The sequence below is a fragment of the Salvelinus fontinalis genome, chromosome 11, assembly GCF_029448725.1.
Source record: "Salvelinus fontinalis isolate EN_2023a chromosome 11, ASM2944872v1, whole genome shotgun sequence".
NCBI classification, from domain to species: Eukaryota; Metazoa; Chordata; class Actinopteri; order Salmoniformes; family Salmonidae; genus Salvelinus; species Salvelinus fontinalis.
Genome location: NC_074675.1, coordinates 54,124,238 through 54,142,522, shown reverse-complemented (window position 1 = coordinate 54,142,522; position 18,285 = coordinate 54,124,238). Strand labels below are relative to the sequence as shown.

At 42.8% G+C, this 18,285-nt stretch overlaps 2 protein-coding genes across 3 annotated transcripts; one reads left to right on the top strand and one right to left on the bottom strand.

Moving 5' to 3' along the window:
• Nucleotides 1-7: 7 nt before the first annotated feature.
• Nucleotides 8-4,267, bottom strand: LOC129865938 (zinc finger protein 37-like). 2 transcript variants are annotated; one of them, XM_055939033.1, is made up of 3 exons: nucleotides 2,570-4,267; nucleotides 2,086-2,418; nucleotides 8-1,845 (listed from the first exon to the last, which is right to left on the bottom strand). In XM_055939033.1, exons 1-3 carry the CDS (start codon nucleotides 3,153-3,155, stop codon nucleotides 1,259-1,261), a joined length of 1,506 nt encoding a protein of 501 aa, XP_055795008.1. In that variant the 5' UTR covers nucleotides 3,156-4,267; the 3' UTR covers nucleotides 8-1,258. The 2 variants fall into 2 exon arrangements, with proteins under 2 accessions (XP_055795008.1, XP_055795007.1); XM_055939032.1 differs by having other exon boundaries at nucleotides 2,086-2,421; nucleotides 2,570-4,078.
• A 254-nt stretch (nucleotides 4,268-4,521) lies between these two features.
• LOC129865941 (caspase activity and apoptosis inhibitor 1) lies at nucleotides 4,522-17,556 on the top strand. The gene is made up of 6 exons (XM_055939035.1): nucleotides 4,522-4,773; nucleotides 10,237-10,428; nucleotides 10,862-10,946; nucleotides 11,193-11,250; nucleotides 11,688-11,752; nucleotides 16,911-17,556. Exons 1-6 carry the CDS (start codon nucleotides 4,669-4,671, stop codon nucleotides 17,408-17,410), a joined length of 1,005 nt encoding a protein of 334 aa, XP_055795010.1. The 5' UTR covers nucleotides 4,522-4,668; the 3' UTR covers nucleotides 17,411-17,556.
• The last annotated feature ends 729 nt before the right edge of the window (nucleotides 17,557-18,285 follow it).

The following is an 18,285-nucleotide window of genomic DNA, read 5'->3' as shown; positions in this document are numbered from 1 at the left end:
GAGGAGGGAGGAGAAGGGTTTTAATAAGACCAATGGGACGAGGAGGGAGGGGACAGGCGGTGACGGATATGTGTCAATCGGCAGTGATGGAGGGGCGGGTATTGGGGACACTACCAAATAGGAGAAGAGAACTCCCAATTAGGCAACATGGAAAAGATACTGCAAAAAGACATACAGGGAGGTTATCTAGAGAGACGATGCCACAAAAAGAGCCATTTCAACTGAGAAGGGTAGTTGTGATAGAGATAAGGAACTACTCTTTGTGTTTTTAAATTGATAGCGTTTAACTAAGGCAATACACCAGTATTTCATCAGGAACCACTGAGATCATGGCAATTCAATTGGAAATATTTACACCAGCAGCAGCGAATCATGTCTTTCTATTTCAGCAGGGCATGTGGTGAAGTGACCACCCAATGAGGGGCTGTAAGTGCATATCTGTCCAGGGGGTTTCTTCAACCCCATTCATATAACAGAAACACTGGGATTATATCAGGTAGTGTATCGTAAGTAAGTTAACATCGTTGTGTGTGTGTGTGTGTGTGTGTGTGTGTGTGTGTGTGTGTGTGTGTGTTCCCCAGCCCAGCAGGGAGAGCCATACACTCATTACCGGACCACTGTGGCTGCCTTACTGCGATGAGGTTCTTCCATGAAGTGGGGTTAGGGATCCATGACAGTGTGCAATTTAGTCACAAAATGAGTCACACATTGTATAAGACATTTGTAGAAAACAACAAGAGGGGAAAAAAAATGACAGACCTGGTTGGTGTTAAAGCAGCAATCAGCAGTTAAAACAATAACAAAGGGAACTCCCCGCCACTGTTTCGTTAAGAGCTGAGGGATGGAGCTAGAGAAATGTAACCACTCTCAAATTCATAGAACTATGGATGCAAGGACTGATGGTCCATTATATCAAAACTAAAAGGTTTAACCATGTTTCAATGGTATTCACTGTTTGTTTACATGAACTTTGTTTACAAACATCGGAGTAAAACAAGATTATATTTTGAGGTGTACGAAAATGTAACTATGTTCAAAAAGTTATATTCTTCAAGAATCAATGGGTACATATCCTTAATTGATAAAACAAGAAACATTTGTGGTGACTGCAGATTTCCCCTTTAAGGCCTGGCCAAGTTTAATATGTTTTAATCTTGAAATCTGGGAGGGTTTGGTAAAGACCGTCAGCCTGTGCCCTGCTGAGCTTGCCCTGCTGTATCCACAAAGCTGCCCCCCCCCCCCCCTTAAAATCGCTACACTAGCACTGTCCCTGTCTACTATGGGAACGCTGGTGGAACCGGAGTCCACCACAGTTCCGGAATGTCTTTCCACACTGACCGCAGACGTATGGCTTCTCCCCAGTGTGTATGCGGAAATGCCTGGTGAGCGCGCCCGAGTGGCGAAAGCGCATGGAGCACACCGAGCAGGTATAGGGTCTCTCTCCAGTGTGGATTCTCAGGTGAGTCTTCAGGTTCTCCAGACGGTTGAAATCCCGGTCACACTCGCTGCAGTGGTAAGGGCTCTGGCCCGGGGGGAAGACCTGACGCTTGGGGTGGGTCTGGGTGTGGTGTCTACGGAGCTCACTGGGCTGGTGGAAGCCCTGGCCACAGAGTTTGCAGATGTGGCTGGGGTGGGGGATGGTGGGATTAGGGTTGGGGATGGTGGGATTAGGGTTGGTCCTGATCTGGACTCCATAGATCTGAGGTGGGGCAGCAGGGATGATGGGAGCTGCTGCCTCCCCTGGTTGGAAGAGGTTGTTGGGGAACTGGGAGGAGAAGGCTGGAAGGGCACTGGCTGTTGGGGCAGTCAGTTGTGGAACCTCTGTGTTGCCCATATGAGGGTGAGCTGTGGAGAGAGAGAATACATCAAACTATTATTTCATGTTTTATTACACAGGTTCCATATGCATACATTCTACATGCAGGCAAAGGTGTTACTCATTCTAATAAAATCATTTTGAGAGATACTGACACATAATGGTTAGTATTACTCAGTAAGTGGTCAATCTTATGAAGTCTAGTGGCATCTTGTAGGTGGTATAGTTAGTGGCTATTTGGAAGCTCTCTGCTATTATCTGGTACTTACACAGACTATGGCTGGTTCCAGGAAGCAGAGAGTCAGAGAACTGTAAGTCCAAAGGGTCTGGTTTCCACTCCTCTAACATCTTGGACTGAACCAGAGACAGACTATCAGGACCAAAGTCTTCTTTTACCACCGAGTCAAAACTGGAACCAGAGCTGGAACCAGAGCCAGAACCGTTCTCCTCCTTCACTCTGACCTGTTCCATCTCAAGGCTCTGGGCCACTATGTGAAGTGGTGATGGGTCATTATCTCCAAATGTTGTTTCTAGGCCACTATGATTGATGCTTTCTACACTTGCCTTGTGGTCCATACACAAACTGGAGGTCTCTTCCCTGACTTCTGAAAAGAAAAAGACATTCAGAACAATTGTTTTTATCTTGTCAGGCTTAGACTGTATTTCTTGTTCTTATCTAGCTAGTCAAGCGAACACTGTGCTTCTCTAATATTGTATGTATGACATCTCATTTGGCTTGATAAATAGGCCTACCTTTAAGCAGGTCATGATGAGGGATAGACTGTCCTCTTGAAGCTGGATGTAAGTCTTGGGAACACACCCGACCATCCTCGCTGATTTCACTGAAAGATCCATGGTCTTTCTGTCGTTCACTACTGATCTCTGCCTCCACAATTTCATATCCGTCCAATGAATATGAGGACTTTATATTTAATTCGTTGTCCTTTGACTGCTTTTGAGTCTTTGCTAAGTTGTTGTTGTGGAGAGGACTCGTCGACAACTGTCTCTGCGGACTTGCACCTCTCGTTGTTTCCACACATTGACGCGCAACATTCAACTCTTGCTCGGTTGTTTGCAAGCGTTGTTTAAGAGACTTGTTTTCCCGTAGGGTTTCGTGCATCTGATCGCGGACATCCCCGAGCGCTTGACCTACCAGTTTAGTGACTTCTAATACGGCAATTTCCACAGCCACTTCGAAAGCACCGTGTATCGTCGCCGCCAGTTCGTCCTGGAAAGAGAGCGATACCTCACCCTCTCCGGCGGTTTTCGAGGGGCGAGCTTGGGCTGACATTGAAGTCTCCCTTTTGATCCCTGTGTTAGTTTTTGACTGAGGCTTCATGTTGCTACAATAACCTTACTGCTAGTCTGATTACAATATTACTGGCTACAATATAGCAGGAAGGGAGTAACTCCGTCTGAATCTTCCTCGCTTACCCAGCATCTGGATATATCAGCTGGACATGATATATTATAGAAAACCTTCTAAATGTCTATTGGCGAATGTTTTACATTTGCGCTGTGAAATTTGTATCGCGCTCTTCTTCCCCAACGTCTTACAAACAATGACTGTAAGGCAAAGAGGATCAATTATATTGACAAGATGGTTGACTGACCGCTCTAACGATGGAAATACATGTCCGCAAAGGCTAAAAGCAGGCGGGAGGATGCGCGATCAGGTGGGAACATTCTAGCCAATGAGAGGGCAGATACGCCTGTGAACGACAACTCCCATATAAAAATGTTTTGCACAAAGTTGCCGGAATGTTACGTGCATTACACTTAGGCTATATCAGTACACTCGTAGCAACCTAATCATTATGAAACTTATATTTGATTAAATTATAAGCTTCTCATATCAAAATAGTATTGTAATGAAACAGCAGGGAGCAGGTCTCGAACCCTCGACCTCCTAGCCCGAGGTCCGGCGCGCTATCGACTGTGCCGCAAAAGCATGCTCCAGCGGCAGAGTCGATTTCCGCGCTTATAAACCCAGGGTCGTTACACTACTCCCTCCTTTCAAAGAGCGCGTCCTCGCGCTAGCTTGCGACTTTACGTCTTACAGGAACGCGCTCACCGGCCAAGCACACGCACTGTCGTGGATGCGAGGTCCGATCACTTCCGACACCAATGTAATGAAACAGGCAGGGAGCAGGCCTCGAACCCTCGACCTCCTAGCCCGAGGTCCGGCGCGCTATCGACTGTGCCGCAAAAGCATGCTCAAGCGGCAGAGTCGATTTCCGCGCTTATAAACCCAGGGTCGTTACAGTATTGACCAAATTAGCCACTCGCTCATTGCCGCCCATACAAAAGCTCCGCCCTCTGCTTAACGCTATTCGCCAAGACAGATTTTTGGTGGAGTCGACCATCTCACTTCACCGCTTCCTCTCGGCTGTATATGCAAACAACATTAACGAGTCACGTCCGGGTCACGGATTTTTGGAAGATTTCTAAAGTAAAAGTCCTCCATGTAATAGAAGACACGTTTTAATAACCTGTATTTATTCATGATATATGACGATAATTTGTGTTATTTATTTGACCTTGGAAGTTGAAAATGCCACTTAAATACAAACAAATATTAATCACTGAATGTTTTGACAATTATTGTATAACATCATGAAAACATTTAGGTTATTGACACTTTTCTACTATTACGGGGAGGGGCTTTAATTTAGAAAAATATATAAAAGTCCGTGACCCGGAAAAGCTTTCAAATTGGTTGCCGTCGAGACAGTGAGCAGCACTACGCTCGAACACTGCGCAGCAATCAGCCCGTTTGCTAGAGTAGCAAGTTGCGGAACAACACTTAGCTATATTGTTTGTTCATAATTTTAACCAGTAAAAAAAAAAAAATGCTGAGGAAAAAATCCACTAGCAGAGAAAAGAAAAGGAAAAGTTCACATACGGAAGAGCAGCATGTCGACAGAAGACGCAGGTGTACAGAATCTAGCGTGGAGGTGAGAAAACATTGAACACTCATACACGGCAAAGCTAGCTAGCTAGCTACGTTGACTGCTTTGCTCATTTATACAAAAACCTAATATTCCAAGTGTGTATCGCAATCACTTAATTTGTTTAAATATTTTTTTTATTCATTTTGTCTTTTTGGTCTCCTCACCTTCTCTTTGTGTTCTGTGTGCACCTTCCCATTACACACACACCAAGTCCCCCCTTCCACTCACAACAACAAAGTTGAGATCACTTCCTCCTCTCTGTCCAGCAGAATCGGACCAAGGTAATGTTGGTTTTATATTCACATTCAGACGTTCAAAAGACATTCTCCAAAAGCCATTTAAAATGGTGAAAACCATTAACTAATTAATTGTTGTTCACAGAATCATCAAACTAATATATAATCTATTATATTAATGTCTAGCATACTTTTACATAATCTTTCAAATACAAATTTAAAGCTGTATAAATCAATAACTAATTCACTGTTTGTCACAGAATCATCAAACTAGATATGATGTATTCCATAAATGTCTAGTATACTTTTACAATCTTTGGTTTGAGTAAAAATTCCAGTTTGGATTTGATAGAAATACAAATTGAATAGACTTCATTTCCTGATTTATACAGTTTTAAATTGCATTTTATGTATTTCTAGTAAGTCAAAACTTGATTTTTTTTCTCCTCAAAACAAACGTAAAAGCATGCTAGACATTTATAGAATAAATCATTTCTAGTTTGATTTTTCTGTGACAAATGATGAATTAGTTATTGATTTTTTTTTAACAATTTTAAATTGCTTTTGGCGATTGTCTGAATGTGTGAATATAAAACCAACTTTACCTTGGTCAGAATTAAAAATATATATTTTATTTTACCTTTATTTAACTAGGCAAGTCCGTTAAGAACAGATTCTTATTTTCAGTGACAGGCTAGGAACAGTGGGTTAACTGCCTTGTTCAGGGGCAGAACGACAGAGTTTTACCTTGCCACCCTGAGGGTTTTCGATCTTGCAACCTTTCGGTTACTAGTCCAACGCTCTAACCACTAGGCTACCCTGCCGCCCCAGAATGCACCGAAACATTAAGACATTTATTTTACTGTAATAGACAAGTTAACTTTTCTAACGATACCCTTTTTATGTCTCTCAAATTGCACGCAAATTGCATGCCTATTACAATAAATAAATATCAGCGCATGTTCATTATACATGGTTCTGGTTAAATTTGTAACAAAAAGGGTATTTTCATAGACTTGAAAGCCTGATCAGGGGTTATTGCAACAACATAAAGTAGGTTAAACTATTTAGATACAGTAATAATAATAATTTAAATAAAGTCTTATTGTGGAAGGCTTATATTTAGCCAAAGTGTAATTTCACAAACCTTGAATTCATTAGATTATTGCTGTTTGAAATGCAGTGTTTTTGACCTTATAATTGAATAACAACGCATATTTAGAGAACATAAAATAATCTATATACACTGCTCAAAAAAATAAAGGGAACACTTAAACAACACAATGTAACTCCAAGTCAATCACACTTCTGTGAAATCAAACTGTCCACTTAGGAAGCAACACTGATTGACAATAAATTTCACATGCTGTTGTGCAAATGGAATAGACAATAGGTGGAAATTATAGGCAATTAGCAAGACACCCCCAATAAAGGAGTGGTTCTGCAGGTGGTGACCACAGACCACTTCTCAGTTCCTATGCTTCCTGGCTGATGTTTTGGTCACTTTTGAATGCTGGCGGTGCTTTAACTCTAGTGGTAGCATGAGACGGAGTCTACAACCCACACAAGTGGCTCAGGTAGTGCAGCTCATCCAGGATGGCACATCAATGCGAGCTGTGGCAAGAAGGTTTGCTGTGTCTGTCAGCGTAGTGTCCAGAGCATGGAGGCGCTACCAGGAGACAGGCCAGTACATCAGGAGACGTGGAGGAGGCCGTAGGAGGGCAACAACCCAGCAGCAGGACCGCTACCTCCGCCTTTGTGCAAGGAGGAGCAGGGGGAGCACTGCCAGAGCCCTGCAAAATGACCTCCAGCAGGCCACAAATGTGCATGTGTCTGCTCAAACGGTCAGAAACAGACTCCATGAGGGCCCGGCGTCCACAGGTGGGGGTTGTGCTTACAGCCCAACACCGTGCAGGACGTTTGGCATTTGCCAGAGAACACCAAGATTGGCAAATTCGCCACTGGCGCCCTGTGCTCTTCACAGATGAAAGCAGGTTCACAAGTAATTACAATTTAGCAATTAAACACTGGAATGGTAGTTGTGCAGAAGATGAATGTGCAAGTAGAGATACTGTGGCGCAAAGGAGCAAGATAAATAAATACAGTATGGGGATGTGGTAGGTGGATGGGCTATTTACAGATGGGCTATGTACAGGTGCAGTGATCTGTGAGCTGCTCTGACAGCTGGGGACTTGGTTACTTTTCCTTTACTCTGCGGTCCAACTCATCCCCAAACTATCTCAATTAGGTTGAGGTTGGTGATCGTGGAGGCCAGGTCATCCGATGCAGCACTCCATCACTCTCCTCCTTGGTCAAATAGCCCTTACACAGCCTGGAGGTGTGTTGGGTCATTGTCCCGTTGAAAAACAAATGATAGTCCCACTAAGAGCAAACCAGATGGAATCGTGTATCACTGCATGCTTTGGTAGCCATGCTGGTAAAGTATGCTTTGAATTCTAAATAAATCATTGCTCGTGTTTCTTGGCCCAAGCAAGTCTCTTCTTGGTGTCATTTTAGTAGTGGTTTCTTTGCAGGAATTTGACCACGAAGGCCTGATTCACGCAGTCTCCTCTGAACAGTTGATGTTGAGATGTCTGTTACTTGAGCTCTGAAGTATTTATTTGGGCTGCGATTTCTGAGGTTAACTCTAATGAACTGATCCTCTGCAGCAGAGAACTCAAGGTCTTTCCTGTGGCGGTCCTCATGAGAGCCAGTTTCATCATAGCACTTCATGGTTTTTGCGACTGCACATGAAGAATCATTCAAAGTTCTTGACATTTTCCGTATTGACTGACCTTCATGTTTTTAAGTAATGATGGACTGTCATTTCTCATAGCCCTATTTGGTAAAGACCAAATAAGCTATCTTCTGTATACCATCCCTACCTTGTCACAACAACTGATTGGCTCAAACGCATTAAGAAGGAAAGAAGTTCCACATTTTAATTAACACCTGTTCATTGAAATGCATTCCAAGAGACTACCTCATGAAGCTGGTTGAGCACTTATTTTTTGGTTACTACATGATTGCATATGTGTTATTTCATAGTGTTGTCTTCACTTCTAGAATGTAGAAAATACAAAAAAATAAAGAAACCCTTGAATGATTAGGTACAGTTGAGGTCGAAGGTTACATACACCTTAGTCAAATACATTTAAACTCAGTTTCTCAATTCCTGACATTTAATCCAAGTAAACATTTCCTGTCTTAGGTCAGTTAGGATCACCACTTATTTTAAGAATGTTTAATATCCGAATTATTTTAAAGAGTGATTTTATTTCAGCTTTTATTTCTTTCATCACATTCCCAGTGGGTCAGAAGTTTACATGCACTCAATTAGAATTTTGTAGCATTGCCTTTAAGCTGTTTAACTTGGTTTAAACATTCCAGGTAGCCTTCCACAAGCTTCCCACAATAAGTTGGGTGAATTTTGGCCCATTCCTCCTGACAGAGCTAGTGTAACTGAGTCAGGTTTGTAGGCCTCCTTGCTCGCACACGTTTTTTCAGTTCTGCCCACAAATGTTATATGTGATTGAGGTCAGGGCTTTGTGATGGCCACTCCAATACCTTGACTTTGTTGTCCTTAAGCCATTTTGCCACAACTTTGGAAGTATGCTTGGGGTCATTGTCCATTTGGAAGACCCATTTGTGACCAAGCTTTAGCTTCCTGACTGATGTCTTGATGTTGCTTCAATATATCCACATAATTTTCCTCCCTCATGATGCCATCTATTTTGTGAAGTGTACCAGTCCCTCCTGCAGCAAAGCACCCCCACAACATGATGCTTCACGGTTGGGATGGTGTTCTTCGGCTTGCAAGCGTCCCCCTTTTTACTCCAAACATAAAGATGGTCATTATGGCCAAACAGTTCTATTTTTGTTTCATCAGACCAGAGGACATTTCTCCAAAAAGTACGACCTTTGTCCCCATGTGCAGTTGCAAACCATAGTCTGGCTTTTTAATGGCAGTTTAGGAGCAGTGGCGTCTTCCTTGCTGAGCGGCCTTTCAGGTTATGTCGAAATAGGACTCATTTTACTGTGGATGTAGATACTTTTGTACCTGCTTCCTCCAGCATCTTCACAAGGTCCTTTGCTGTTGTTCTGGGATTGATTTGCACTTTTCGCACCAAAATACGCTCATCTCTAGGAGACAGAACGTGTCTCCTTCCTGAGCGGTATGACGGCTGCGTGGTCCCATGGTGTTTATACTTGCGTACTATTGTTTCTACAGATGAATGTGGCACCTTCAGGTGTTTGGTTCATCCTCGGGAGCAATTTCCAGACTTGTGGAGGTCTACAATTTATTTTCTGAGGTATTGGCTGATTTCTTTTGATTTTCCCATGATGTCAAGCAAAGAGGCACTAAGTTTAAAGGTAGGCCTTGAAATACATCCACAGGTACACCTCCAATTGACTCAAATGATGTCAATTAGGCTACCAGAAGCTTCTAAAGCCATGACATCATTTTCTGAAATTTTCCAAGCTGTTTAATGGCACAGTCAACTTAGTGTATGTGAACTTCTGAAGCACTGGAATTGTGATGCAGTGAAATAATCTGTGTAAACAATTGTTGTGTCATGCACAAAGTAGATATCCTAACCAACTTGACAAAACTATAGTTTGTTAACAATAAATGTGTGGAGTGGTTGAAAAACGAGTTTTAATGACACCAACCTAAGTGTATGTAAACTTCCGTCTTCAACTGTATGTCCAACTTTTGACTGGTACTGTGTTTGTATGTGTATATATCTCTTGAATTTCCCATAAGTTTGGGAAAAAAATATAGATATGCTTTGTAGGCAATATTGCTCAGCCCTACACACAGGTTAAATTTCAAAACCAACTGAATCAATTATATTAGTTTGGGGGAAGGTCAAAACACACATGAAGCAGTCATGTATATTTAAAATTAGATGGCTAGTTTGTCTTAGGAGATGAACAGTGGGTTATTTTTTTAAAACCTGAAAATCATTTTTTTTTTTTTTGCTTCTTTGTAGAATTTTCATACAAAATTTTGTCTGTCTTTACTCTGACAATTTTAATCCACTGGAAACCAAGTTAATTTCCAACGTGGTCGGTCTGTTCAGGGTGTAAGAGTTTTTAGGGAAACAGACCAATGCATTTTGCACTTCAGTGATTACTTGCATTCTACCTTTTGACACAATGTTGGCCCTCATTCACTCGGTTAATCCTGGTGAAAGACATACTGCTGTATGACTCCTTGAAACAGGACTCCAAGGACGAGCAGGCAGATCTGGAGCTGATTGAGCCTGGCAGCGACGTCGAGGAGGGAGGACTGGACCTGAGTGTGCTGTTTAAACCCATCAGTGCCTATGTCGCAGACAGACATGAGATGCTAGATCAGTGCTTTCACGTGCTGGGAGAGAGTAAGCTGCAGAAGATGCTGCCTGATGAACTCAAGGTGATTTGTGTAGTGAAATTCAGGGGTAGCCTGAAACGGACTGGAACCAGGGTCCCTGCATCACGGGTGTTGGCTGTGCAAAGTGGCTAGACCTAACCTAATTACTTAATCCTAACCCATTTGTGTGTTTGGTCAGCACATCTGTTCCATGCTACTTAATGTAAAGATTGGATGTGTGTTTGACGTATTGTGGACAATCAGTTAATAGTATAGTCAGATGGTGCCACTAGTCACATTTGAGTAATTTCTCTGTTTTAATTTGGTGCTGTGGACATTTGCCAGTTTTATTAATTTGTACCACATTGATAGGTTGACAGTAGAGACGGCTATGGTATCTTCTCTCCCTCCTCCCCTCTCTCTTGTTTCCAGATTTGTTCTCTTGTTTTGTTTTTACAGAGCTGTAGTCTGGATTACATCTTGGTTCTTTTTACAGAGCTGTAGTCTGGATGAAATCAAGACATTGTGCAGGGAGCAGCTGGAGCAGCTGTCTCAAAGCCACCTCCTTCACATACTGGAGGGTAAGCCCATGGGTCCATTCAGCATCACACGTTAGTGGTCTACTGTTAACCCTGCTGTCTTGTCGGTTCTCTTGGTCTGTTATAGGCTGGGTGGTGTTCAGAAGACACAAAACCAGGAAGTAGGCTGTTACCTGAACTTTTCCCAACAAGAACCACTTTATTTTTTTTTGCTACGTTGTGTCGTTCTGAACACGATCCATTTTCACCTTATTAATCTGATGGTGTGTTTGGTTGATGTTCTCAAAGGTGAAGAGCTGACTGGTTCATCTGAAGGGGATAGGGAAAATGGCGCCGCCGATAGCCAGTGAGTATAACTGCATTTAATTGGAGCGTAGTACTACTGCTTCTTACCTTATACGTTGCAAGGACGTGATAAGGTCTTGTTATCGCTGATGTTTTTGCTGTTGTCAACCTGTGTAGCGAGAACCAATTGTAAGACATGGCGTTGTGTACACACAATAGGCCAAACTGTTTATTTGCTCTAAATAGCTAATTTTGCTTTCTACAAAGAATGTTTTACTCTTATAGATTTCAATTGCTTTGCTACTACTGGTGTGTAGACTAGTTGACATTTTGGCGCTAGTTCCAGGTAGAAATGTAAACATTTGTCATAAGTGCTCTACAGTAATACATCACATCCTGATTTAAAAAAAAAAAAGAAGTATTTATTTATTGTATCTGATTGGTCAATGTTAGTCTGGAAGTGATTCAACTGAAAGTGTTTTCTGTCTTTCTGTAAAGGCAGGATAATAATGTGGATTCTACGTCGTCGCTCAAAGAGAGTGTTGAAGTGGAGACCAAACAAGGTACTGGTAGCTGATATTGGTCGAGACCAGTGGTTCCCAAACTTTCTATAGTCCAGTAACCCTTTCAAACATTCAACCTCCAGCTGTACCCCCTCTAGCACCAGGGTCAGCGCACTCTCAAATGTTGTTTTTTTTGCCATCATTGTAAGCCTGCCACACACACACTATACGATACATTTATTGAACATAAGAATGAGTGAGTTTTTGTTACAACCCGGCTTGTGGGAAGTGACCGAGCTCTTATAGGACCAGGGCAGAAATAATAATAAATAATTTTGCTCTTTTATTTAACCATCTTACATATAAAACCTTATTTGTTCATCAAATTGTGAATAACTTACCCACAGGTTAATGAGAAGGGTGTGCTTGAAATGATGCACATAACGCTGCAATGTTGGCTTTTATTGGAGTCTCAGTATTAAATCATGCTAGTGAGGGCCGAGAATCCACTCTCACATAGGTACGTGGTTGCAAAGGGCATCAGTGTCTTAACAGCGCAATTTTCCAAGGCAGGATAATCTTGAGCGCAGCCCAATCCAGAAATCTGGCAGTGGCTTCTGGTTAAATTAAATTTTCACAGAACCGCTTGTTGCAATTTCGAGGCTCTCTTGTTCAGATATCGGTAAGTGGACTGGAAGCAAGGCATGAAAGGGATAACGAATCCAGTTGTTTGTGTCGTCCATTTTGGTAAAGTAATTGCGCACCCAGCTCACTCGGGTGCCTCGCTATATCACATTTGACATTGTCTGTACGCTTGAGTTCATTTGCACACAAAAATCATACAATGATGGATAGACCTGTACTTTGTCCTTGTTAATGCAGACAGAAAAGAGCTCCAACTTCTTAATCATAGCCTCAATTTTGTCCCGCACATTGAATATAGTTGCACGGAGTCCCTGTAATACAAGATTCAGGCGAGAAGAAACCACTCAGATAGGCCAGTCGTGTGAAAAACTCGTCATTAGTCAAGCGGTCAGACAAGTGAAAATGATGGTCAATAAAGAACTTTAAGCTCGTCTCTCAATTCAAAAAAAACGTGTTAATACTTTGCCCCTTGATAACCAGCACTCTTCTGTATGTTGTAGAAGCGTTACATGGTCGCTGCCCATATCATTGCATAATGCAGAAAATACACGAGAGTTCAGGGGCCTTGCTTTAACAAAGCCTCTCGTGGATGCTGCATAGAATTCACTGGCTTGTACGCGAAGCAGTAATTGTTTCAAAACATCTCATGCCATGTCACTGATGCGTCGTGAAACAGGGTTGTTTGATGAAGACATTGTCTGTGTATATTTCTTGGGGCCTTTTCCCCCAGCATTGTCCCAGCCATATCCTTGGCAGCAGGGTGAATGAAGTCCTCCACAATAGTATGGGTCTTGCCTGTCCTATCCACTAGCTCACCATATAAGACACTTCTAGCCCCTTCTTATTAATGGTACCTGTTACTTTTATACATGTCTTACTACTCAAAAGTCATCTTAATTCGCGCACAAAAAAACTCTCGTGGCTTATTTTTCAAATTGATATGTTTCTACATGGCTGCGCGAGAGGGAAGGTTTTAATGGACTGTTTGAAAATGTGAATCACATTTTGGGAAATAGCCGGTCTAGATTTTAAGTCATTGGCCACACTCTTCTCTAGTGTCAGATGAAAGGAAAGTGCATGCACTTACGATGCATCAAGGAACATTTTTTGCTCAACTTATAAAGTGCATTTTCTTGACCGCTGATGTGCTTCATTTTGGGGGGATAACATGAACCATTTACACATGTAGGAATTGGCCTGTATGGAAATGTTTCTTACAGAAGAAATTATGGAAAGCAAATGCATAACCATGGTAGCAATTAAAAGGAAACCATTTGGAGATTGTCATTATTATTCAACTAAAAGTGAGGACACCACCGTTCACCTGACAAGACTGAATCCTGACAATACACTGATTGTATGTGCATTTTACAATTACTGTATTTCTTGCTGCATTTGTTGATAAGGAGATCTAAAAATACTCTGGATACATTCAGTAACATGATAAGACTTCCTGGTACGTGGCGTAGGTGCAACATAAGACACACACACACAAAAAAAGAAAAGTGTTTGTGTGAGTTTTAACTGGTGTTTCCAAGTGGCCACATCTCAAGTGTGCACAGTTCTTAAGTCATTTCAATGCACTTAATAAAAATAAATATGACTCGGCGTCTTCAACTATAAGGTACTTTTTTTGTTGCGTTCTCCTGTCTGTCTGAGGAACTAGCGCAAACACTTGTAGTTTAATTTAAAACACAACCCCTGGATCCCTGAAGTCACACAATTACTGTTTGCGCAATCCAAAAATGGTCAATTTTTTTTAAAGCACAATCTAGATTAGGTGGGCATGATTTGAAATCTTGTTCTATTGCCAACGTGACTACCGAAGTTATAAAATACTATCTTAATATTGTTAGGTTTTCACGAGACAATTCAGGGAAACGGATTGTAATTCTGGTGAGCATAGAAAGAGGTCATGAGTGCATTCAGGTGCTTTTGCCACAGCAAATTTTCTTCACAATAAAACCAAACTGGCTCATTGTGTTCACAACAACCCAGGCTATGACACCGTGTCACCTTGTAATTGTACATTAAACATCGTTTTCATAAATGTTGACACTGTGACATGAGTTTTATCATTCGTACATGTGAAGTGCATGTTTGGACTCACGGGTGGTTTGGCTTGCTTGTATGACATCAAAGCAGTATTTTACTATAATCAGGGACTCATCTTTCAAAATACACTGCTCAAAAAAATAAAGGGAACACTTAAACAACACAATGTAACTCCAAGTCAATCACACTTCTGTGAAATCAAACTGTCCACTTAGGAAGCAACACTGATTGACACTAAATTTCACATGCTGTTGTGCAAATGGAATAGACAAAAGGTGGAAATTATAGGCAATTAGTAAGACACCCCCAAAAAAGGAATGGTTCTGCAGGTGGTGACCACAGACCACTTAGTTCCTATGCTTCCTGGCTGATGTTTTGGTCACTTTTGAATGCTGGCGGTGCTCTCACTCTAGTGGTAGCATGAGACGGAGTCTACAACCCACACAAGTGGCTCAGGTAGTGCAGCTCATCCATGATGGCACATCAATGCGAGCTGTGGCAAAAAGGTTTGCTGTGTCTGTCAGCGTAGTGTCCAGAGCATGGAGGCGCTACCAGGAGACAGGCCAGTACATCAGGAGACGTGGAGGAGGCCGTAGGAGGGCAACAACCCAGCAGCAGGACCGCTACCTCCGCCTTTGTGCAAGGAGGTGCACTGCCGGAGCCCTGCAAAATGACCTCCCACAGGCCACAAATGTGCATGTGTCTGCTCAAACGGTCAGAAACAGACTCCATGAGGGTGGTATGAGGGCCCGACATCCACAGGTGGGGGTTGCGTTTACAGCCCAACACCGTGCAGGACGTTTGGCACTTGCCAGAGAACACCAATATTGGCAAATTCGCCACTGGCACCCTGTGCTCTTCACAGATGAAAGCAGGTTCACACTGAGCACATGTGACAGACGTGACAGTCTGGAGACGCCGTGGAGAACGTTCTGCTGCCTGCAACATCCTCCAGCATGACCGGTTTGGCGGTGGGTCAGTCATGGTGTGGGGTGGCATTTTTTTGTGGGGCCGCACAGCCCTCCATGTGCTCGCCAGAGGTAGCCTGACTGCCATTAGGTACCGAGATGAGATCCTCAGAGCCCTTGTGAGACCATATGCTGACACATGCACATTTGTGGCCTGCTGGAGGTCATTTTGCAGGGCTCCGGCATTGCACCTCCTTGCACAAAGGCGGAGGTAGCGGTCCTGCTGCTGGGTTGTTGCCCTCCTACGGCCTCCTCCACGTCTCCTGATGTACTGGCCTGTCTCCTGGTAGCGCCTCCATGCTTTGGACACTACGCTGACAGACACAGCAAACCTTTTTGCCACAGCTCGCATTGATGTGCCATCATGGATGAGCTGCACTACCTGAGCCACTTGTGTGGGTTGTAGACTCCGTCTCATGCTACCACTAGAGTGAGAGCACCGCCAGCATTCAAAAGTGACCAAAACATCAGCCAGGAAGCATAGGAACTAAGTGGTCTGTGGTCACCACCTGCAGAACCATTCCTTTATTGGGGGTGTCTTACTAATTGCCTATAATTTCCACCTTTTGTCTATTCCATTTGCACAACAGCATGTGAAATTTATTGTCAATCAGTGTTGCTTCCTAAGTGGACAGTTTGATTTCACAGAAGTGTGATTGACTTGGAGTTACATTGTGTTGTTTAAGTGTTCCCTTTTATTTTTTTGAGCAGTGTACATTGAGTCCTCTTTTTAATTTACAGCATTTCTCTCTCTGACAAAATATTTGCAAAATTTGCCCAATTAGCAGGAGGGGGGGCGACTTCCTGTCATGTGGTGCTCAAGTTCAGAACAGCTGTCAATCAAAACCCCATACAGAGCTGTGAAGCAGAGACCCAGAGGTCTGATGTCTTGTATAGCATGTTACTGTACAGCCACTGTGTTCCAATTTAGGCGTTTATCAGTATCCAAATCTGCCATTTCCAACCTGTATACGGGTACGAGTGTAAACAGTGGATTTAAATCACAAAATACTTCAAGGTTACTTTTGTGGTGTAGTATTACTTTTTAAGTGTTGTCACTCAGCAATGTTTTTATGACAATTGACCGAGTTTTCTGACCCCTGATGTCTGCAGTAGTGCTGCAGGGGTCAGCTGTTTGTTCATCCACCCAACTATTGTATGAAATTGAGGCCCGACCCTAACCCGCAAATATAGAAAATGTGCTTTAGGCTACACTCAGATGGTGGAAAGATTTTCCTTTTTACGGGGGTGAAGGATATATATTTTTTTTTCGGCGTAAATTTAGATACGTTTCTGCTTAGAATTTCCTGTATTTTGGTAAGCTATTTGTAAGTCAACTTGTCTATAATTAGATACATGCAGCTTCTCTTCTGTCGTTTGTTGCCCTACAAGACTAAATAAGCCTTTGCCTACCTGAATATCATACATGATAGAATGAATGCTGCAATCTAGTTGACATCGGTAAAGTTCTGTCATGTCTGCTGAGACGGTTGAGTATGACAAACAGATTCCTTTTGACCCAAACTGATTCCTGTCACTTTCATCTGCAGAAGGTGGTGGCTCGGAGGAGAGCGACGTCCTTAGCATCAACGCCGACACCTACGACAGTGACATCGAGGGACACAAAGAGGAGCCGTCCGAAAAAACTGAGGAAGCCGCCAGGACACTGGAAGTAGTTGCTGGAGAAATATCTAACCCCGGCCCCTCCGCGACCCCAACACCTGCCGACGGGAAACCCTTTGCGGACAAACCCCCCGAACCGAAGAAAGAACTCCAGAAGGACATAGACAAAAGCGTTAGCGAGATCCTAGCTTTAGCATCGACACCTGACCAGGAAGACGCAAAAAAACTGATGGCGCCACCACTAGCCGCTGCTCCAGAGGCCCCCTTGTTGATTACGAGGCTACCCGCTCAGAGTGCACCCGTCCCTGGCCCAGCTCCAGCTCCAAGCCAGCCCTCAGCCCAGCAGCTGGAGCTCCTGGAGTTAGAGATGAGAGCTAGGGCCATTAAGGCCCTAATGAAAGCCAACGATGTGAAGAAACAGACGTAAACAAGGCTAAGGCTCTCAGACTTGTCTTTTTTTTTTTTTATGTTAATAAAATAATTTCATTTTCATAAAAGGAGTCATATGTTTCAGTTGTTCTTTTGAATTTTAAGGATTGTAATTGAGTAAAGTTTTTTTTCCCTTCTACTTAACATGCTTTGTACATATTTATTTGAGAAAACGTGTTCAGTGGATTCTCTATCACCATGAGCATATGGAGCAGCTGCACCCCCACTTTCAAAATAGCAGTGCAAATGTACACCGACTGTACAAAATCTTAGGAACACCTTCCTAAAATTGAGTTGCACCCACTTTTGCCTTCAGAACAGCCTAAATTCGTTGGGGCATGGGACTTTACAAGGTGTCGAAAGCGTTCCACAGGGATGCTGGCTCATGTTGACTCCAATGCTTCCCACAGTTGTCAAGTTGGCTGGAAGTCCTTTGGGTGGTGGACCATTCTTGATACACAGGGGAAATTGTTGATTGTGGAAACCCAGCAGCGTTGCAGTTCTTGACACAAACCGTTGCGCCTGGCACTAACTACCATACGTTCACACTTAAATATTTTGTCTTACCCGTTCACCTTCTGAATGGCACACATACACAATCCATGTCTCAATCCTCTCAAGGTTTACAAATTCTAATTTAACCTGTCTCCCCTTCATCTATACTGATTTAACAACTGACATCAATAAGGGATCATAGCTTTCACCTGGGGCCTCATTTCTTACCATTGCTTCTGTGTCACACTAAATATCTGCTTGGGCCATTTCTGAAAAGACTGCACACTTACAAAAATATTGAGAGTTATCATCTTGGGCTCACGCCATACATACCCATGTTTCTGTTATAAATCAGAACCGTCCTGAAACTCAAGCGTG

Excerpts from the sequence above, each read along its gene's own strand:
- LOC129865938 (XM_055939032.1), bottom strand. The coding sequence starts at position 3,155 with ATGAAGCCTCAGTCAAAAACTAACACAGGGATCAAAAGGGAGACTTCA. Across the intron at positions 2,422-2,569 it reads TCATCATGACCTGCTTAAAG|AAGTCAGGGAAGAGACCTCC; the intron begins GTAGGCCTATTT and ends TTTTCTTTTCAG. Across the intron at positions 1,846-2,085 it reads TGGAACCAGCCATAGTCTGT|CTCACCCTCATATGGGCAAC; the intron begins GTAAGTACCAGA and ends CTCTCTCCACAG.
- LOC129865941 (XM_055939035.1), top strand. The coding sequence starts at position 4,669 with ATGCTGAGGAAAAAATCCACTAGCAGAGAAAAGAAAAGGAAAAGTTCA. Across the intron at positions 10,429-10,861 it reads TGCTGCCTGATGAACTCAAG|AGCTGTAGTCTGGATGAAAT; the intron begins GTGATTTGTGTA and ends TTCTTTTTACAG. Across the intron at positions 11,251-11,687 it reads AATGGCGCCGCCGATAGCCA|GCAGGATAATAATGTGGATT; the intron begins GTGAGTATAACT and ends CTTTCTGTAAAG.